Source organism: Capricornis sumatraensis, chromosome 15 (assembly GCF_032405125.1).
Source record: "Capricornis sumatraensis isolate serow.1 chromosome 15, serow.2, whole genome shotgun sequence".
Classification (NCBI taxonomy): Eukaryota; Metazoa; Chordata; class Mammalia; order Artiodactyla; family Bovidae; genus Capricornis; species Capricornis sumatraensis.
This window is the reverse complement of record NC_091083.1, coordinates 24,376,690-24,400,070: the sequence shown is the minus strand read 5'-3', so window position 1 is coordinate 24,400,070 and position 23,381 is coordinate 24,376,690. Positions and strand designations below refer to the sequence as shown.

Genomic DNA, 23,381 nt, shown 5'->3' with positions numbered 1-23,381 from the left:
TAGGTGACAGAAGCTGGAAGCTTTTCTATGGCTCTCAAATAGAGCCATAAGTGTATTCACCTCTTCCACCCATGTACATAGGGCTGGTCTAACTAAAGCACCGAAGGCCTTCTGGAGTTCTGCAGGAAAAATGCTAAATACGAACTGCTCAGAGAACTCTAGATGTGTAAAGAGTTTTTATCCATTTCTTATTTTGACATTTCTCATCTTCCATTAACTGATGAAATCTCAGGATAGCTGTCAGGCTCTTACATATATACTGCTTAACTTTTCTGATAAATTCACTAAGACACATGTAGCATTTTGGATCTCTTTATACACAGAACATCACAATAAAATCCAACAAAGTTACCTGATCACCCAAGGGAGTTGTGTAATCTTATACGGCAGTTTATTTACCCCAGAAGCAAGTATGTTATTAATAATAAGGTCAAAGAATTCTTTTCTTCCTTCAAAGCCGATGATGCAGCAGAATTTTATTTTGTGTCCTCAACGCAGGCCAAAAAAAGAAAACTGTTTCTGGGAGCTTCCTCTCATTTTACACAACATGAGTCTGTTAAAAATAAATTATTTGAGTGTTCTTTTAATGTACATTTTATTGGAATAATGTTCTTCAGATCCAAAGCTTGCCCTAGGCTATGGCTGAGTGAGGGCGAGGATTCTGAAAATGAGCAGTGTTTTGATGCTGGGACCTTGTCATGCAAGTCGGAGCCTGTTGGCGGGGCCCCTGCATGCCATCTGATGCCCACGTGGCCATCAAAAGCACTCACGGGCCTTAATTCTTCCTGCACCTGCAACAGTACCACTGGCTGTGGTTATTACTACCTCAAAGATGATGGTTGAATCTCAGACAGTCTGCAATGGATACCACAGTAGTTAATATCTTAAATTATCACTGAAAGCCTTTTCAGTTGGCTCACCATTCTGTGGAGCACTCCTTCCTTGGTTCTGCCCTACTTTTTCCCTCTTGTTTAGTTTTTCCCTTCACTTACTGCTTCCACACTTTCTTATATTAATATTTCTATGGCAACCTCACCAAACCTGCAGAGAACAGAAATGTGCAGCACAGATACGTAACTTTGTTCCCACATTACAGATGAAGAAATGGAGGCTCCAGGAGTTAACATTTTTGCTCATGGTCACTCAACTGGTAAATTGTGAGCCAAGGCGGTCTGGCATCAGAAACTTCCTTTAACAACCATACAGCAATCAAATGCTGTCTTCCCAAAAGGCCTTCTCCCAACCCCACCCCTGCCAAACCCTGGACATGGTTCTTCTGTGAGATTCATACTATGCCTGTGCTTGTGTTTCCCTGTGGGTCATATTTCTTAAGAATAGAAACTAGTTTTTATTTATCCAAGACAATAAAATATGAAATTAAATTGATTAAACAAACACATCTTCCAACTGTTGGGTAGTTAGAATAGGAAACAGGAGTCCAGGATGGTGGTGGCTAAAAGACAAGGAAGAGAAAAGCCCGCGAAAACACAACAAAGGAAGGTCCGAGGACCAGAGTGAGGACCTCAGGCAGAACAGCCATCCTGGCTGGCCCAGTTCACATGGGGCAAGCCCAGGGGGAGGAAGACATATAAAAAGAGGGGCCAAAGGGCCGGAGGTCTCTCTCTCCCCATCTCTCCCGCGCTGGGGCGCCCTTCTCCTCACGTCTTTGAGTCGACATGCCCTCACGCCTCGAGGATGGCTTTTCCTGCTATTATCTAAATAAAATAGAGCTGTAACACTGATTTGTCTGAGAGCTATAACACGGTCTGTTCGAGACCTGAGAGCTATAACACAGTCTGTCCAAGACCCAAGAGCTGTGACACGCCGAGGGCTTTAATGTCCGTCACTCCAAATCTTTCTTGTGATGAGACAGAACCGAGGGGAATACACTCGCCTGACACAACTAAAATTATCCCATCGGAGGAACGGCTGAACTAATATATGAAAACTGGGTGAACAGAACTTTTAAGTGGATTTCAATCATGCCATGAAAATGTCATATATTTTAAGCACTCATCACACGTATATGTGTAGCATATGGCAGACCTCAACTTACATATAAGTTACTTATATCTTACGTATATGAGATAGAACAGCTAGGTTTCCAATTAACCTACAAGAGCCTATTTCACTTTTTAAAAAGGCATCGATTTATTCCTCCATTTCTTTTTTTTTTAATTGATTACTTATTGAATGAGTGAATAAATAGAGGAAGGAGTCAATGAATTTTAAAATTAGAAGTGCAACAGGCTTTTGTGGGTCTTTATTTAATATGTAAGTCAACCAAGTTTAAACTGAGAAGTTACTGTGCCTTGGGTGCTATGTTAGCATGTAATCTTACTGTTTTTGTTTTCTTTTTAGATTTTTTTAATGGTCTGGAAAATCCCAATAAAAAAGAATTAAGCAAATAAAATGAATAAGCACTGGCTATGGATCAACTATTTTCTGCTTCATGTTTGTTTGCCTCTTAATCCTGGGTACAGATTAATGGCCTAAGAAAAGCTATGATGTATCATCCATTGAAGAGTTCAGATCTTCTTCTTTCTACTGCTGGGAATATATGTCTAGACCCATAAGGAAAATAAAATAATAGGAATTGCAGGGAAAGTAAAAGGAAAACACTAAATTAAACGTGAAGAAAGATTAGAAAAATAAGACTCAGGTAAGGGAACTTAATTTCTAGAATGAGAAAGGGACAAAGAATTCCTTAAGAAAACCAACAGGGAAAAATCGATTGCAGTTGCAACTTTGAACTCATCTGATAAATCTCACCTGATATCTGAGCACTGAATTATTTTACCAATCACTGAGAGAATATTTCCCAAATGAACTTATTCGAAACTTCCATTTAACAAATATTTATCGAGTACTTTCTATATTCCAAACACTATGAAACGTGCTAAAAAAAAAAAAAAAAAACAGAAAACAAGTGTGGTTCCTACTCTCATGGAGTTTACAGTCTAGTGGGAGAAACAGTCCTCAATCAAGTAATTACTCCAATAACAATATAACTGAAAACTTTGATGTATTTACTAAGACTCAGATGCAAGCAATACATCTCAAGTAAAAACTGAAATTTCCTGACTTATGACTTATAGTCAGAGGGATCAGTCGTGTCCAACTCTTTGCCATAGCCCACCAGTCTCCTCTGTCCATGAAATTCTCTAGACAAGAATACCAGAGTGGTTAGCCTTTCCCTTCTCCAGAGGATCTTCCTGACCCAGCCATCAAACCCTTATCTCCTGCATTGCAGGAGGATTCTTTACCATCTGAGCCACCAAGGAAGCCTGTCAGGAAGTCTATCTATAGAAGGCTTTAGATGTATCTTTTCCCAATGCAACAACCCCCAAAATAACTTTTATAAAAAAGACTCTCTCTTCCAGCATATGCATGTAACATTTACGCAAGGACTAATAGGCCTGAAGTCCAAGATGAAAGGTTATTATGAGTATCCTTTGGGACATATGCTGAACTATCTGGGGAAGCACAACAAAATGACAAAGACCCAAGTGAACAACAGAGTCACCAAGATGACCTTCCTAAATGGTGGTGACATGCTGTTTCCAAGACTAAACATCCCCAAATAATGAGAAGGTACTGTTACAAGAAGAAGGGAGTAAGAGACACATATCAGATGTTCACTCCATAAAATTAGTGTGATATATCAGAAGGACTTTGGAGGATGTTTCTAGAAAAGCAATAAATAGAAAGATATGGTGAAAAAAATATGCTTGTAGAATAACAAATACAAGTTGAATACATCATGAAGGATGCTGACCAAAACTTCAGCAAGTGAATCACACTGAAAACCTTGGAAAGATTTTAACTCACATCAGTGAGGTCCCATTCTGGGTACAGATTGATGGCCTAGCAAAAGCTAAGATGTATGAAGGATTAAGAAATCTTTTAGGATCTTGTTGAAAAAATGTCTAATAAGTTGCCCAATGATTTGTATCTGGAACTCTTGTAAGTATATCATCTTAGAGCACATTTTCCAGTTTGCATCTTTAGCTTTGAAATACCTGGAAAGCTCTTCATGCAGATTTCATGGTTCATTATCTAATTTCTATTTCATTCTCTGTTTATCCATCTATGCTTTTTAACCATGGCATTCTCTCAAGAGAAACAAATGAAACAATTTTACCATTTTACCAGACAATTCAAATTGTTGGAATGTAAATCACTAAAGTATCGCTTTCTCTATTCTTCTTAGCTTACTGAGTGACTTGATCATTCTTAAACCATCATTTGTGAATGAACTGTCAGTTCTTCACAAACATATATGATAAATTCCTTTACTCTGATGTCAATCTCTGGTTTGTCTACAGATTGTAATCATGGGTATTTAAATCCAAGGTGTCATGTGAAAGAAATTATAAGTGAGAAATTCTGCCCAAAGAAATATGTAGAAATAAGCTACAAACAAAACCCTTTGTCTGAGTGGTAAATCTAAACAAATGAATAGACTCAGATAGTAAAGAATCCGTCTGCAATGTGGGAGACCTGAGTTCGATCCCTGGGTTAGGAAGATCCCCTGAAGGAGGGCATGGCAACCCACTCCCATATTCTTGCTCAGAGAATCCCCATGGACAGAGCAGCCTGGCATGCTGTGGTTGATGGGGTCACAAAGAGTTGGGCACGACTGAGTGACTAAGCACCCATTAATAGTACTATCACACAAAGTAGAAGACATAACAAGACCCCTTCATTCTATAAATGTTCAGTGGGGCTTCCTGTACTTGGAGCTGGTGAGGGAGTGGTGATCAGTCACAACAGCCTCTCACCTTGGGCAGCTCACAGTCAAGTGCAGGCACGGCCTGTTACTCCACTGATGATAAGTGACACCATGAGGGTGTGCGGAATACACTTTGGTGAGGGACTCAACTCAGTCTTGGAGCTGGCAGAGAAACCCTGAGGAATGAGTCATTGATGCTGAAAATCAAGATGAAGCTGGGACCTGAAAGACCAATAGACAGGAAGAGAAGGAAAGGATGCTTCAAAGAGAGGGAACGGCATATGTAGCTTCATGGGGAAAGAAAGTGTGGGAAACCTGGGAAAGCAGGAGGAAGGAAGTGATGAACTTGAACCTAAAGAAGTAAACCAGGATCAGGTAATCGAGGCCTCTGACCTCTAGAGTGAGAGCCTGAGGAAGACTTGAAGGCATTTTCAGCAGAAGGGTGACACAGGTTCGCATTTCAGAAAGATCTTTCCAGCTGTGGAATGAAGAAAGGATTCCAGCAGGATGATGTTGGAGGAAAAGTGGGGCATGACTGAAATGAACAAGGCTAGAAAGGATGGTGCCTGCCAGAGCTAGGATAAGGGAACTGGGGATACGGAAAGGCAGTCTCAAGTCAAACATCAGTGCTTGGTTTGTAAAAAATCAGTGTCTCATTGGTTGTGCCTATTTTACAAACCGCTCTTCTAAAAACAGCTTGACCAAAACTAAGATTGCACAAATCTGGCTTCCTGTGTAAAGCTGTTTTGCAATGTGTAGACAATGAGACTATCATCCGCAAATGATGTTGAATCATGTTTTTAAAAATATCTGAAATGAACAACAGATGTTAAAAAGATAATGAAGGCTAAATAACAAAGAAATAAAACAGCCTGCCCAGCCTGTCCATTTACTCCCTATTAAAAAATATCCAGATCAGCAGGCAGGGTTCAGAGCAATGGCCAGACATAAACTGGGCTGAGAAGGAGGTGCAATTAGGATTTTCAAATTAAGCAAATTATAAACCTTTAATTTATTGTCTTACAGTCTAAATAAAATCATAAATTTACTATCTTTAAATGGAAGCAATTTATAAAGTGTACTCTCTTTCAATGTAAATCCTAAATCTAGAGGACTTTACCATTCTCATCAGAAATGATGCTTACAAAGCAGCAAATTTAAAGTCTTGCTTGGAACTGCTATGCTAATCAAGAGATAGGTTACTAAAATGACACTGTAAAAACGTCATTTCCATGTATTATTTGCCTGGCAGCCACCTCTCATTTGTGGTAGTTCCTAAAAAGTTAGGAATTAACATTTTTTTCTTTAGTTGAATTGTTCATTTTAATCAACCTATGGTTTCCCCCTGCTATTTCCCAAGAAGCAATTAGATGTATGTCTAGTATCATGATGTGATCAGGAAAATAGCACTAACATTCAATCTAAGGACATTGTTTCAACTAAAAAAAGGTCACTTGCCAAATAGCTACTATTAACAATTTGTTATGAAGCACAGTGGTAATTGTTGTGGGTTTAGCTGTTGTAGAAAATAAATTACATCGTTTCCAAGTTGTTTTGAAATTGAAATCTTTACCAAATGACCCTAAGATATAAAGTGATTTCCATCAAAACTTCAACAGAGTTTTTAAAGAAATCTGAAAGTTTACTCTAAAATAGATATGAAAAAGCTAAGAGCCTTCCTATGTTGTTATTTAGTCACTAAGTTGTGTCTAACTCTTTGTAACCCCAAAGACTGCAGCCTGCCAGGCTCTTCTGTCCGTGGGATTTCCCAGGCAACAATACTGGAATGGGTTGACATTTCCTTCTCCAGGGGATCTTCCTGACCCAGGGATTGAACGTGCAGGTAGATTTTTTACCACTGAGTCACCTGGGAAGTCCAAAAAGCCTTTAGGATAGCCAAGATGCTCCTGAAGATCAAGAACAAGGAGGACAGCTTTGCCCCACCAAACAAAGACTTCTTAAAAGCTAAAGTAATTAAGAGTGTGGTATCTGCACAGGGATAATCTTCAGGTACCAAGCACCTTTATCTTTGAAGCATTATTATCTTTGGAACAGACCTTTGGAAAGTCTATCAGCATTTGTCCCAGGTTTTACCTTTTATGGTAGAACATTCACAACCCCAGTAACCCATGAATTCTACCTCTAAATAGAAGTCCTACATATGAACATGAGGAGATGCATGTAAGGCTATACACAGAACCAGTGTTCAAAACAGCACTGACAGGCCAGGGGAATTAAGAGGTACAAACTTGCAGTTAATGAAATGAGCAACAGGGATGAAATGTACAGCTTGGGGAATGCAGTCAATGACTATGCCAAAGCCTTTGACTATGTGGATCACAATAAATTGTGGAAGATTCTGAGAGAGATGGGAATACCAGACCACCTGACGTGCCTCTTGAGAAATCTGTATGCAGCTCAGGAAGCAACAGTTAGAACTGGACATGGAACAACAGACTGGTTCCAAATTGGGACAGGAGGATGTCAAGGCTATATATTGTCACTCTGCTTATTTAACTTATATACAGAGTACCTCATGAGAAATGCTGGGCTGGATGAAGCACAAGCTGGAATCAAGATTGCCGGGAGAAATATCAATAACCTCAGATATGCAGAAGACACCACCCTTACGGCAGAAAGTGAAAAAAAACTAAAGGGCCTCTTGATGAAAATGAAAGAGGATAGTGAAAAAGTTAGCATAAAGCTCAACATTCAGAAAACAAAGATCATGGCATCTGGTCCCATCACGTCATGGGAAAAAGATGGGGAAACAGCAGACACAGCAGCTGACTTTATTTTTGGGGGCTCCAAAATCACTGCAGATGGTGACTGCAGCCATGAGATTAAAAGATGCGTATTCCTTGGAAGGAAAGTTATGACCAACCTAGACAGCATATTAAAAAGCAGAGACATTACTTTGCCAACAAAGGTCCATCAAAGCTATGGTTTTTCCCGTAGTCATGTATGGATGTGAGAGTTGGACTATAAAGAAAGCTAAGCACCAAAGATTTGATGCTTTTGAACTGTAGTGTTGGAGAAGACTTGTGCCTTGGACTGCAAGGAGATCCAACCAGTCCATCCTAAAGGAGATCAGTCCTGAGTGTTCCTTGGAAGGACTGATATTGAAGTTGAAGCTCTAATACTTTGGCCACCTGATGTGAAGAGATGACTCATTGGAAAAGACCCTGATGCTGGAAAAGATTGAGGGAAGGAGGAGAAGGGGACGACAGAGGATAAGATGGTTGGATGGCATCACCGACTCAATGGACATGAGTTTGAGTAAACTCCAGGAGTTGGTGTTGGACATGGAGGCCTGGCGTGCTGCGGTTCATGGGGTCACAAAGAGTCAGACACGACTGAGCAACTGAACTGAACTGATAACATAACATCTTTGTATGGTGACAAAGGCAGTTAAAAGGTACAAACTTCCAGTTATAAGATAAGTACTAGGAATGTAATACACAACATGATAAATGTAATTAACATTACTATACATTATATATCAATGCTCTTAAGAGAGTAAATCTTGAATTCTCATCACAAGGCAAAAAAAATTTTTCCTTTGTCTTTTATTTTGTACCTATATGAGATGATGGATGTTCATTCAACTTATTGTGGTAATCATTTCTTGATGTATGGATGTCAAATCATTTGCTGTCTGCCTTAAAACTGGGTTCTATCCCTGGGTCAGGAAGATCCACTGGAGAAGAAAATGGCAATTCGCTCTGGTATTAGTGCCTGGGAAATCCCATGGAGAGAGGAGCCCGGTGGGCAAGAGTCCATGGGGTCGCACAGAGTCGGACATGACTCAGTACGCACATGCACCTTAAACCTACACTGTGTTATATATCGATTGCGTCTCAATAAAACAGAAATAAAACATGCCATACCACTGTTCCATTTTAAGAAAAGTACTGATTTTTTGTTGATGGAAGATTGGATACACCCCTCAGAGAAAAATAACTGGAAGACTATATAAATCGATTGGGGGATAACTCAACTGGGAAAGTTAGGGCCAACACAATTGCATGTGATACATTTATACAAAATTCAGCCTCAATCAAAATTGTTTCATAACATGTAAAAATTTTACAGTTCCTGCCATATTTACAAATGTCACTACAGTGTTTTGATGTAGGAAATATTATTACATATACTTTAAAGCTTTCATAAAATCCATTTAAGTTGAATAAAATAAATAAGAATTTAGAAAACTACATACAATTTAAAAATTCAAATTATAAATCTAAACAGATAAAAATATATCCTATGCAAGATATACAATACCCTATGATGTTATGTCAACATATGAAAATAAAACATTGAGCAATACCTTTATAATGTAGCAAGAACATTTTCAAACTAAAATGTGAAATGGCTTTTTTTTTAACCTTACAAGTCAATTTTACTTTTATAGGGCATTCAAAGTTTTCAAATAGGTGTTAAAATATTCTTTAAACTTTTGTTGCATGACAATAAACTCAATGACTCTATCCCTATTGCAAACAAACAAGAACCAAAGATGCAAATACATAGCAATATGCCTTTTAGTTCTTGTTTCTTGGAATACAGAAAATGGTAAATAATTGAAATGAAAATAGTTTTGAAATATGTAAATTAGAAATTAGTGATATAAAAACAAGTTGACTGTCTACTAAAAGGGCTAAGTTACCCTTACTGTTACCCTTACCATTAAAAGGAAAAAGTAATTATAGGTGTATATTCCCAGGAAATATATAAATACTAAAAGTCACAATTAAACTACCTAATATCAATCAATCATACTTCAATTAAAGTCAATAAGACAGCTAACATCAGATGATATAATATTTCAAAGAAGTATGGATTTAGTGCCCTATAGCTAATTTTAAACACAAAACTATGGTCTAACAAAATAATTGAGGTTTTTTTTTTTTTAATCAAAAGTTCAGGACAGGATTCCTTTAAATATCAAGAACCCATAAGCATTGAAAATATGAGTTAGTACAGCAAAAATTAATTCCAGTACACTTTTTCAGGACTATTTTGCAATGTAGATTACATTGATGTAATTTCTTCATAGACCCTTTTGAATGTATTGAAGGAAATGGATAACATGGAAAAGGGGCGGGTGCATGCAAAAGAAGTCAGATACTGCTACATCTGCAGTAAGGTCAATAGGTTCTTTTAACCAAACAAACAAAAATATACCAACTGAATAATCAGGTTCATTGGGTCAGTAGTAGCTGCTGTCTAAGCTGTATCTTGGAGAGAATTATGCAAATATGTATGCACTGTATGTACACAGACTCAGAAAGAGCTGTGCCTTAAATGCACCTACAGGACTACTTCACATCTTGAACATCATCATTGTTTATGAATTTCACATTGTAAAATAATACATTCCACCTAGCTTACTTGCCTTTCAGGGTTTAGGGAAATAAATATTTAATAGGATGTCCAAATTACGATTTCAGAGAGAAAAAGTTGGGAGCTACTGCTACAAACAGATACATATAAACACAGGAGGATATTACTACTATCTAAAAATCATCACTGCAGATTGAATGTTCCATATTCCAACTGCACCAAAGAACACATGAGCCTGATCTAAATAAACCAGGGTGTACTTACCAAGCAGCAAGCTTAGAGAGAATTTATTGGCTTTATGTAGACTTCTCCTATCACTGAACACTCCAAGGACTCTGTACAAACTTGACTTTTAAACATTCTGATTCTCATGCAGTTTACCCACAGGGCAAATTCCCATCAGGCTCTCTATAGTCCTATAGCCACAGCCAGATAAGCACCTTACCTAGAGGATCACACCTTGAACAATACGTATTCAAGGGAAAATTTCCAATTAATGAGTGAAAAATAATAGGTGGGGGAAAGAGAGGAACTAAGTCATCAGTTCAGTTCAGTTGCTCAGTCGTGTCCGACTCTTTGTGACCCCATGAATTACAGCACACCAGGACTCCATGTTCATCACCAACTCCCGGAGTTCACTCAGATTCGCGTCCATCGAGTCCGTGATGCCATCCAGCCATCTCATCCTCTGTCGTCCCCTTCTCCTCCTGCTCCCAATCCCTCTCAGCATCAAAGTACTTTCCAATGAGTCAACTCTTCGCATGAGGTGGCCAAAGTACTGGAGTTTCAGCTTTAGCATCATTCCTTCCAAAGAAATCCCAGGGCTGATCTCCTTCAGAATGGACTGGTTGGATCTCCTTGCAGTCCAAGGGACTCTCAAGAGTCTTCTCCAACACCACAGTTCAAAAGCATCAATTCTTCTGCGCTCAGCCTTCTTCACAGTCCAACTCTCACATCCATACATGACCACAGGAAAAACCATAAGATTCCAGAAAAGTAAAATGGAAGTCATTTTGCATCCCTGCCTTCTTGACCCTCTCTTGACAAAATCACAGGCCACTGTCTACTGTAATGCCTGAAGCAGGGAGGACAGCTGATTTTAATTTGGAGGGGAGAGGCGAGTTACTAGTGCTCAGATGTGTTTGGATGGCCTCTGGAGGAAGGGATTGCAAGTCTGTGTTTTAAAGAAGGTCACACAGTTTCTGACCCTGTGTTCAGACCTACAATCCTTAACAGGCTATCCTAATTGCAAACAGGCTCCTGACAAGACCTCTAATTCTATTTAAATACCCAAATCTGTGCCATCAATCCATATCTTATCACCTTTTTAATTAAAGAGGGCAAAAGAGAAACAAAGAAAAAACATGCAATGAGTTCAAAGTCTGGTTACAATACACTGTAGAATATTTTGTATTCTCTTCTTTCCTCCAATAGAATTCTTTAGGCCAGGCAATACATGACACAATAAATAGTGGGGAAAAGTGTCCTAGAAAAAGCATCACTACAGTACTGTCTGTACTTCTTAGTCTGTCATTCTGCAGCAACTTCCTCAGCTGAACAGAATCATAGTCTGGGGGATAGTGAGAGAAGACCTCCTGTGTAAACCTCAGGGAAGAAGAAAGATTTCTCAGAGTGGGATACTGGAAAGAGATAATCAGAGCTTCACGAAGCTTCATGAAATACGTGCTCAGAATAAAGGCAAAGGACTGAAATTAGATTAAAAGAAAGCAGAAAAGCAACTTTGTAATATACAACCTTATGTATTAGGGTGATTGCTTTTTATTTACTTATTTCCCCTCTCTAAAACTAATACAAGATTTTAAGTGAGAAAAGCTGGACACAGCTAAATGAAAGTAGGGGAAGACAAGATGAAGACCTAGGTAAACCAGCACAAGAAATGCACCCCAGAAGGTTCGGATACTTGTTGGACTCGGGCCACAAATTGTGCTCTGAGCTTTCAAAAAACCTTGTTTTTTTTAAAGTAATATTTCTGGTCGCTATTCATAATGTCCAAAAGATACAAACGAACCAGTTCATAACAACTGTATCATTGTTAAGGCACAGTATCTTTCTTTCCCTCCCTCCCTCCCTCCCTCCCTCCCTCTCTTACTTGAGGAACAATTACTGTGCAAAGCATTGCACCACACCCGCAACCACCTTCCCCAGTAACAGCTACCATGACCAGTTTTGCGCTTAGTTGTGTCCAGCTCTTTGTGACTCCATGGACTGCAGCCTGCCAAGCTCCTCTGTCCATGGAATTTTCCAGGCAAGAATACTGGAGGAAGTTGCCATTTCCTACCCTAAGCGATCTTCCTCACCAGGGATCGAACCTGCCTCTCCTGTGTCTCTTTCATTGGCAGGTGGAATCTTCACTACTCCACCACCTGGGAAATCCAGTAATGAGTTTTGGGAGACCGTTTTGAAAGCCACCTTCAGTGTAAGTTCATGGAATAAGGCCTAAGCACAATTCAGTTGAAAAGTAATTTCAAAAAGAACTGAACTTATTTAATAGTGGTCATCGCCACTGAAAATAGAGCACCACCACTATATACACATATCATGTATACACACACATATATACACACATATATACATACATACACAGAGTATACACTGTACTTTAAGGTATTAGATTAAGTACATGAGAGAAAATAAAGTCAGAACTCAGAAGTGTAGCAGAATAGTGCAATGAACTTTTTGAAAGTTCTATTAACAGAAGGTTTAAGGCCATTACGACAGACCTTTGGATTCTCTTCTCTCATTTTAAACTATTGTTCTGAGGCCTATTGTGTATTATTTCCATCTTACTGGTAATGGCCATCTGAAGAGCCTGTTTTTTGTTTTTTAATCAAAGAAAGGTAGTTATTGGCTCATATAACTGAAAAGTCCAGGGGATATAATAGCTTCAGGCATGGCTGGATCCAGGGCCACAAACACTGTCAACAGGACTCAAGCTTCTCCATCATGTGGCTCTGCTTTCCTCTGTACTGACTGGCTTCATTCAGAGGCTGGGATTCATGTAGTGGGAAACTGACCTAAGATTTTAAATCTCATAATCATGGTTGATCAATTCATTCATCTCTATGAACATACTGTTTCTACAAGGGAAGACACATTTTAGGAAGCAAAAAATGAGACCAAAACTATTGAAAAGAATCCACAGTATCGACATCTCTGCATGAAAGTATCTGATTCTCACAGACAAGAAATCTGTGGGGAGTGAATTAGTATTTTTTACTCCTAAGTTTTACTCAAGCACATTCTCCTTGATAAGAACCTCTTTCTAAAGATCAAACTTAAGAAGTGCATAAATGGTTCTAATTGTAATGATTCTGAATCTCTGTGCAAATATCCATGAATTTCAAACCTTACTTCCGAACTGAATATTCAAGATTAGTTATGTCTCATTCCAAACTTACCCAGCCTCAGGCTTCAAATTCTATCTATCCTTTAAAGAAAAAAGACTCTCACATTCTATATTTTAAAAATGTATTATATGCAATCTGGAGTCATTGATAAAAAAATATTTTTAAAAATTTTCTAATAATCTGACACATGCCCATTTTATAGAGAATATTCACTTGAATTAACCCTCTGTCATAATCTTTTGCCCCAGATATGTCTATATATAGTGACAGTACATCTCAACAGAAATGCTCTCATAGCAAACTCCACAAATTAGTGGTATTTCAAACTAAGTTTTTCAACTCTAATGAAAGCAGAAAATAATAGAAAAACATCCAACTAGAGACACAACTAAATGTAAATGATCTGCTAAAAATAAATTACTTGTCTCTACAATATTAGAAAGTTTAAAAAGTGAAAATTCCTTGGGGTCCTAAATTATCATTGCTCTCTCTCTAGTGGTAATGAATGTATTTGCTGCATTAAATCATGTTTAAGAGCAATAATGAGGCCAAAATATAACTACATATTTTTAGGCCTTTTTTCCTGATTTAAACTTTTGAGTTAAGATTAATGCATCTATTTCCTTTGACATTGTTACTAAACTTTTACAATCAGTTCAGGATATAAAGATGAATGTATGACAATACGGAAAGGATTTGAGACTTATAAAATTTAACATTATTCTAGGCTTATTTTTCTCTAAATATTGGTTGAGGCGCACTATTTAGTATGAGCAAATACTTTTCAGATATAAGTATCAATACAACCAGTCCATTCTGAAGGAGATTAGCCCTGGGATTTCTTTGGAAGGAATGATGCTAAAGCTGAAACTCCAGTACTTTGGCCCCCTCACGCGAAGAGTTAACTCATTGGAAAAGACTCTGATGCTGGGAGGGATTGGGGGCAGGAGGAGAAGGGGACGACAGAGGATGAGATGGCTGGATGGCATCACTGACTCGATGGATGCAAGTCTGAGTGAACTCCAGGAGTTGGTGATGGACAGGGAGGCCTGGCGAGCTGTGATTCATGGGGTCGCAAACAGTCGGACACGACTGTGCGACTGAACTGAACTGAAAAGCACATTCAATCTTTTAAAAAGTTCAGTATACAATAACAAACTTTTAATCGTAAGAGAGATGTTTTCAAATATATTCTTGGGAATTCCACAATAATGTGGTAATAATTGCCAACAGTGATGAAGAAGAGAGCATTCGGGGTTTTCCATTACTTATTATACCACAAGAATGTATTCAAAGTATAAGTCTACATGTAGGAAGTACTATATAAATGTTAAATGAATATTTAATTTTAATGAAAAATGGGAAATAAAATAAACTCTCATTAAGTTGCCATTCATTTTTAAATGTCAAGTTGAAATATCAACAAATACTGCACATAGGAAAAACAAAATATTGAGGATCATTAGTCCAAGGTTTGGGAAAGAATGGGAAGGAAATCAGCAGTTTCTTTGCCCTCTGGTGGCAACAAAGTCAACTGCAGCATTTCTAAAGTAATGCATAATAAAAATGTTTCTTATGAAATCAGGTTTCTCCCCCCGTGTCAAAATGTCTGTATTAAAAATCCTGATTGCTACATGCCAAATTTCAAGACTGTTGAACTTTTTAAAAATTCCTTGAACTTTTAGCTAGACTATTTTACAAAGGAAATTATTTTTTTCTTCCATTTCATTGCTACACTTTATATTTTACAGTATGCTAACTATTTAATTCCAAGATGATTTCATGAAAGTAATGGAGATTGATATCTGGGAAAGAAGCTACTTCAGTTTGTAATATATCTTTAAAAAAATTGCCAAGAAATTTAAACTATTCCTTTTTACTCAGGCCTATAAATATATGGGCTTCTAGAGTAGTTTTTCAACAGAAATATTAATTTACAACACCTGCAGATTTATGTTGAGCAATATATGTATTTTATAATCCCCGAAGTAAAAGCTTTTAATTATATGACCAATTTTAGAGTGGAAAGGATTTTACCCTCAATTTGACAACTTAGTAAACTTACATATATATATATATTATTCTTTCCTTAGTCATATATTATTAATGGAAAAGGGTCAGGAAAAAATAAACATTTGTTGACTTTTTTTTTTTTTTACTGTAAATGCACTATTTACTTTCAGTGCCAAAGAAGTTTTCAAATAAACAACTTAGGATGCATTCTGGCACACCCACCTCTCTAATCTCCTTTGGGATATAATAAATTGCTTTCTTTAAGCATTTATTTTTTTCATGAATATACCCATTAAAATTACTGTTGCCCTTTTTAAAATAAATGTGCTGTTTCCCAGACGAGTAACAGTTTTATTTTTTTACCAATGAAATGTATCAGAGAAATAAACAGAAGGTATGATGTATTGATATAAATAACACCTTGTCAAGAACAACCTATGTCCTTCTATGCAGAACAAACCGACATCCAGAAAATTTGCGTTTTATTCACAGCTTTAAAAGTGGTATCTTGTTGCCCACTCCCATCCCCAACACACACCCCTCTGATGATAAACCGGAGCACAGTCAGAAGCGGTTTTCTGTGTAATATTTTCAGCAGGAGCAGACAGTGTTTCGGGCTGTCTGAGGTTGGTAAAATTTCATTTAAGGACCTCCTTCTAGATTCACCTCACCTGGAATCCCCAGGTGCTCTCCCTAGCCTTCCCTCTGCGAATTGCAAGTATGACATTTGTGGACGCCAGAATACTTTCCGAGGAATCACTTATTTCCCCTCCTCGGAATTAAAAGAACAAAACAAAACCTTGATTATTCTAACCAGCTAGCGTTTATTTCTCAAGTGTTTTTTCCTCATTCACCTACTCTCAAAGTCTATGCATTTCTGGGGTGGGGGGGCCGGGGGCGGGGCGAAATGGGGAGCAGATACTCGGTTCACGGTGGACAGGGTCCCGGAAGGCAGCTGGACCTCCCGCTCCGCAGAACCTGGCCGGGAGAAGCCGGCGGGCCCCCGGCCGAGGGCTGCATCGCCCGCTCAGCGCTCGACCCCGGGGGCGCGGTCCTGGGCTGGACGCGCACCTGGCTGGCGCAGCCGCCCGAGCAGGGGGCGCCGCCTCTGGGCTGTGCGGAGCTCCCAGGCTCCGCGCGGGGGCAGAGCCAGGCCACTCGCAGGAACCCCTGCACGTTCAGGCCTGTCCGCGAAGCCGGCCGGCGGAGGACAATGGGGCGGGTGGTTGGTCTCCAGAGGCGCGTCCACCCCACCTCTGCCACCTCCTCCCCTCCCCGGTGTCCCGCCGCACCCACCCCGCCCCACTTCTAGCGCCGGCTCAGCCCCAGATAGCAAGAGCGAGCAGAGGTTGGGACCGCCTGCGGGAGGAAGGTGCGGCCACAGGGAATTTTCTCCAGCAGAGGGGAGCGCTGCAATCCCCGGCTGCCACCACATCCGCCACAATGCACCCCCTTAGTTTATCTCGGCAGGAGGCAAAGAGGAGGGAAGGAGGAGGAGCCCGGGAGGACGCAGACCAGGATGCGTCCTGGGGAGGTATCCGCGGGAAGGTTCGCTCTAACACCCGAGCCCTCTCAGGACGCCTCGGGGGAAGACAGTACCATCCCCTGCTTACCGCAAGTGGTAAATCCTTAAGAAAAACCCTCAGTCCCTACTACTCTACTCATCCAGCCAACCTTCTGCTCATCTGAGAAGCTCAAGTTTACTTGAAATGCAATTGCAATAACTTTACCAAGGGCAGATAGATGGAGTGGAGGTGGGTGGAGAACTGGGTACCAGAGAGGTCTTCGACTGGGCAGGAAAGCAACAAGCGAAAGTGCATCTTACCATTGACTTGATTTCCAGGCTTCCCTTCAGCGAACTGAAGCCGGTCCATTAAAAAGTGGCAAAGTAACACAACTCCTGCAGCAGCCAGGTCGGCCCTCCGGAACCTCGCCATGCCGCCGCCGCGATCTCCCGCTCCCCGCCAGTCCTTCCCCGGCGCCCTGTGCTGCTCCGGGGCTCCCGTTGGGAATAGGGACAACGGGGCTGAATGCTGCGGACCGGTCTCGGAGGGACGCAGAGGCCTTTGTAAATTTCTCTGGGATTGCACACCCAGGAGCCTGGACGAGGAAGAAGGGAGTGCAAGCGGAGCGCAGTCCTCTCCGGACCTCCAGGTCTCCCTTCACAACTTGCCACAACACTCGCAGTCCTCACCCCAGACACAGAACAACAACTGCGGAGACGAGAGGCCACTTGCAGCTGGGGCTGGCAAACTCTCTGTTCCGCACAGGCAGCGCCACCCCGGTGCCCGCAAACGGCGATGCGCTCCACTGGGTTCAAAACAGATCTAATTCCACAGCCGGCGCGGGTGCCTCCTCCAAATCCAAGAGGGCTGTTGGCTCGGAAGGAACTTTCCCGTCTTGGGATGGCCCCCTCAAGGAGGCTTAGGTTTGCGGGAAGGGGGTTAACAGCGGGCTGGCGAAAGCCCTCCGACAAGTTTTTCTTCTTTTCTTCGCCAGACGCAGGGCGCGCGTCCTCGCCCGCAGCGGGAGGGATGAGAAACCCCTAAGAACTGAGCCTTGGGAAGGCTCAGGCTGCAGCAGTCTGAGGTCCGAAGGCAGAAAAATGTATTGGGAAACGGGGGGTGGGGGGGAGAAACCGGGAGGAAAAAGTCAGGCTGAAACCTATTGGGATAGGGATCCTCCTGGCGAAGGAGGAGGTGGCCCCGAGCCCCGGAGTTTGGTGGCGGAGGAGGCGCCGCCGACGCCGCCGTGCTCCCCCGCGCTCCTGCTCCACACTTTGGGGAGGGAAGGCGGCTCGCAATTTGCTAGATCCGCCGCTGCACCCTCCTCCCGCCTCCCTCTTCCCTCCCCCTCGCTCCTCCCGGCGTCTCCCACCTTCCTCCCCGAAACCGGCAGCTAGCACCGACCTGTCCAATGGCTGCACTTTCCTCGGAGCTGGCAGAGGAGTCACCGAGAGATTAAACCCGGGGAGGAAAGCAAGGGGGAGTGAGAGGGCAACTCCAGCCTGGCGTGCCCCTGGCAGCTCGGCGGCCAGGAGCTCCGGGAGAGGAGGCGAGAAAGGCGAACGAGGAGGGGAATGCCGGACGGCACCTCGGCGCCGCTCGGGCGCCATCCCCGCACTCGGCTCGCCCCCACCGGCGGCGAGCCAGCAGCGCCCGCACCCACCTGGCTCTGGGCGGCCCTCGCGCCCCGTCTGCGGGGCTTCTGCGGCCCAGCAGCCGACCCGGGGGCCACTCGCCGCCGACGGGGTCTTCCTGGGCGCTAAAGGGTTAATTACAGCTCGCCATTCCTGGGAGGGCGTGTGCGGCGGAGGTGGGGGGTGCGGAGAAAGCAAACCCAAGCCAATTCGGTTACTGACCCAGCGAAGCCCTTTCGGACCCCAGACCCGCGGGGCCGGGGCAGCGCGCGGCGGCTCGGACCCGCCACGGCGGCTTTGTTATAAAGTGTCAGCGGGAGCGAAAGCGAGAGTTTAAAGAAACAGGAGGCCCACAGAATTTCCTACGGGGGCTTTAACTGGCTTTCGCTAGCTCGTTTGTTTTTGTTTTTTCAGCTCGCGGAAGTGCTTCAGCGTTAACCCTTTCCAGCCCTCTCAATAGTCTACGTCTTGTTTTGAATAGTTAACTTTAATTGGGGTAAAGATTTACAAAGAAAGAAAGGGAAGCAGCACATCGGTTAAAATTCTAGAACCAGACTGAGTTAGGATTCCACCTCCCCTACTGATTAGCTAAATGGCTTTGTTTTCCTTGGAGTCTCAGTTCCCCATCCGTCAAATGGGGAGAATTGTAGTTATACCCTTAAAAGGTGGTTGCATTGGATTAAACGCGTTAATACGGAATAATTAAAGAGTTGAGAACAGTGCCTAGCACGACGTACATGACTTTATGCTTCTTAAAGAGAAGAGAGGGAAGGAAGAGGAGAGAAGGCATTCCAAACCAAATGGAGAAGTCGCCTCAGTGGCACAAGTGCGAACGGTCCTGTTAGTCTTTTCCATGCTCTGAAAAATTCATGGGTGCCATCCATAACCACCTTAGTTTTGTCTCAATACCCACTGGAAGTGGAGCCAGATAATTAAAGTACTCTTCCAATTTGATGCCGAAAGAATGCCTCTCTCATGGTTACTTGGCTGGTGAGCAGAAGAGAAACAAAAAGTGTACCGTGTTGTCCTCAACCCCATACTTAACTTGCTATTTTGCAAATGTTATGCACACACACTTTTTTATGCTCTTTGCTCTCTCCTGAGTTTTCTTCCAACCAGTTGATTGTCCCTCCTCACCTTATTTACAAAACCTGGTTCTTTTACTTCTGCCCAGGCAATCGTTTTTAAGTTCTGGGTAAACTTAAACCCAAAGCTGAGGACCTGAGATTCTTATCTATTTAAGTTGAAGAACTAATCTTCCTATCAAAATCTGATTGTCATTTAATTAACATTGATTTTTTTTTCCCTCTGTATCCTTGGTGACCTCACTACTGCATGAATCCCTGAAGAAATAAAACATTCAGTGCAGCTCCATGTCCCATTTATACGTAAAATCATGGGGACCTAGCAGGAGCCATTTCAAGAGCATCTCTTCCTTAGGCTGGAGTGTTTCCCGCCCCCTTTCACAGTAGAAAAATGGGTGTTTCCTGCTTTTCAAAGAAGAAACAAGTCCCTGCCTCCCCCCCCCCCCCGCCCCCCGGTATCATTTTCTTTCTTTCTTTCCTTTATTATTATATGTGCAAATTAGCAGTACTTATTTTGGGTTGTTTTCAGCAATGCTTTGCCCTTCTGATGGAAGCTATATACCCTAAGAGGAAATCTGATGCCAAAAATTGAAAGGGAGCCAAGTGGTAATTCAGAGTGACTCTGGAGAGGCTTCTGTGTGTTTTGTCTATCTCACTGGTGTTGTTTCATTTTACTCATATCTTATGAATAAGTAAGTCTTATTCTGAAGAGCAGCCCACACAGAAAATGCTTAAGTATGGGAGAAGATGCAGGTAAGCAAAATTCAATCATGCGTGATGATTTAGTGCTCAGAACTAAGAAAGAAGTGCACCATCATAATAAAGTTAGGCTTTGGTACATTGCCTTAAATGTCAACCAATGATTATTTGTTAAAAATTATTTTTCCTTTACATTACAGCAGGTGACAAATAACTAAGATGTGTGTAGGATGGTATGTTCAGGGTGAAATGGAAAGTTCATTACTCATATAAAATCCTCCTAATTAAAAGTAGTATACTTTGTGGGCTAAATGATCTAAGTCTCCCATACATATTTCACCACAGAATAATCTATTTCACTTTGAGGAAAACAAATTAAGATGTCTCTAAGGAAAAAGTTTCATCTTCCATCTTACTAGAAAGAGAAGAGTTACAGTGAGTGAGGTTTGTTTCTATTTACTGTAGTTATAAGAACTGAATTGCTGGGATTTTGTTTGTTTGTTTTTTACTCACTGGCCTAATTTTAACTAACCTCTCAAGGAACAAATGAATCAGCAATCTTCATGGAGCAGTGCTTGAGTTCCTTGTCCATGACAAAAGATCTGAAATTCACTGAACACCCTCCTTTTAAGATCTTAAAATTGTATGTGAGAATCACTCTCGCCAACAGAGAACTTTGGGTGTTCATTAGCACCTGAGGTAATGTCTATACAGATTTCAGTCCTGTTCACAGCCCCTTTTGTATACTGACCTTCAGAGCCATTTCTGCACATTCCAAGTGCACTACTATCTACCTGAAGGTAATTACAATTACCCATCTCATCCCACCTCCAACTTTGTCATCTCTCCTAAATTGAAACTTGGCTAATAGGATACTCAAGAAACCATCATGCTTACTTAGAAAAGAATTGAGATGTAATACCGGTTGTGGGGGGTACTCACTATTTATTGTAACCTATTTTTTATTATTTCAGGAAATAGTTTTTGTCTATTTTAATAGGACTTGTTAAAACTTTATACAATTGCTGTCATGGACAGCAAGGAGATCAAACCAGTTAATCCTAAAGGAAATCAACCCTGAATATTCATTGGAAGGACTGATGCTGAAGCTGAAGCTCCAATTCTTTGGTTACCTGATGCAAAGACCCTGATGCAAAGACCCTCACTGTAAAAGACCCTGATGCTGGGAAAGAGGGAAGGCAGGAGAAGAAGTGAACAACAGAGGATGAGATGGTTGGGTGGCATCATCGAATCAACAGACATGAATTTGAGCGAACTCTGTGATGGTGAAGGACAGGGAAGCCTGTCATGCTTCAGTCCATGGGGTCACAGAGAACCAGACATGACTGAGTGAGTGAACAACAACAATAACAAAAGGGAAATTACTATTAGTGGATTCCTATTCTTCAGTCCTAATCTAATATTATGACCTTTTCCTCCAGGTCTAAGTCATTTCCTCTCCATCACCATTTGATAAAACCAATCTTTTTATCTTTAGCACACAACTACAAGAGTCCTTTCTTCATCTTGGCTGATTTTTTTTCTCAATTCATCCCAGCCTCTCCTTCCCCCACCCTCTCCACCCTCACCTTGTCCGCAAGTCTATTTTCTGTCTGTATCTCCCTTGCTGCCCTGCAAATAAGTTCTTCAGTTCCATCTTTCTAAATTCCATATATTTATGTTAATATACAATGTTTGTTTTTCTCTTTCTGACTTACTTCACTCTGTATAATAGGCTCTAGGTTCCTCCACCTCACTAGAGCTGACTCAAATGCATTCCTTTTTATGGCTGAGTAATATGCCATTGTATACATGAAATATACATATATGAATATTCCATTGTACAATATTCCGTTGTACCACAACTTTTTAATCCATTCATCTGTTAATAGACATCTAGATTGCTTCCATGTCCTAGCTATAGTAAATAGTGCTGCAGTGAATATTGGGATACATGTGTCTTTTTCAGTTATGGTTTCCTCAGGGTACATGCCCAGTAGTAGGATTCTTGGGACAATAGGGTAGTTTCTTCTTGTTTATTCACCTTGTTTGACTTCTGCTCTCAGAATCAACTGAGAATTCATTATACTATTTCTGGATATTTCAGCTTTTTGCTCTTTTATAATCTTAAGTAAAATTTTTATGAATAGAGTATTTTGAATGAAATAAGCATTTAAAAAATTACATGACAGCCAGTAGCACTCTTATTTTTTTTTCAGGGACATTAAGTATGCAAGAGTACTTAATGCCTTTTATCCTCATGTCAATAGTACATTTACCATTTAGATGAAATTAAAATATAATTATATTTGGCTCACTCATAATGAAATAACATACTGCATTAAAATGGCATACATGTTTATACTGTCTTCTGAATCTTAATAAGCTAAAGTTTTTTGACCAGTAAATTGCAAAGTACAAAAATGTGTAGTTCAAAATAGTAGAAAACAAATTATTAAAATAGACTGCTGCTGCTGCTAAGTCACTTCAGTCGTGTCCAACTCTGTGCAACCCCATAAATGGCAGCCCACCAGGCTCCTCCGTCCCTGGGTTTCTCCAGGCAAGAACACTGGAGTGGGTTGCCATTTCCTTCTCCAATGCATGAAAGTGAAAAGTGAGAGTGAAGTCACTCAGTCATGTCTGATTCTTAGCAACCCCATGGACTGCAGCCTATCAGGCTCCTCCATCCATGGGATTTTCCAGGCAAGAGTACTGGAGTGGGGTGTCATTGCCTGCTCCATCCTCTTTGTATAGCCCCTGCTAAACCAGTCCCTGTTTCACCTATACCCTACTCAGGCAAAAATGCCTGCCCCCTGCCCCAGCTAGTGATTGTTCTAATACTTAGGCCAGAAAGGCTCCACCTGCTAATTTATTAGAAGAAAACATTTGCCCTCCTGATGGTCATTAACCTCAGGGGCTGTAAGGGGTAGGCACAGGCTGCTGGTTTCCCTGGTAACTGACAGTCAATATAAGGGCCATTCCCCCTATAAATA

General features: G+C 41.2%; 1 protein-coding gene across 1 annotated transcript in view; it reads right to left on the bottom strand.

Annotated features, from left to right (window-relative positions):
* PLXDC2 (plexin domain containing 2) overlaps positions 1 to 17,402 on the bottom strand; it is a 431,731-nt gene extending 414,329 nt beyond the window's left edge. The window contains exon 1 of the mRNA XM_068987428.1: positions 17,291 to 17,402. Coding sequence (XP_068843529.1) covers positions 17,291 to 17,402 — 112 coding nt within the window. The remainder of the gene's footprint in view (positions 1 to 17,290) is intronic.
* Positions 17,403 to 23,381: the final 5,979 nt, after the last annotated feature.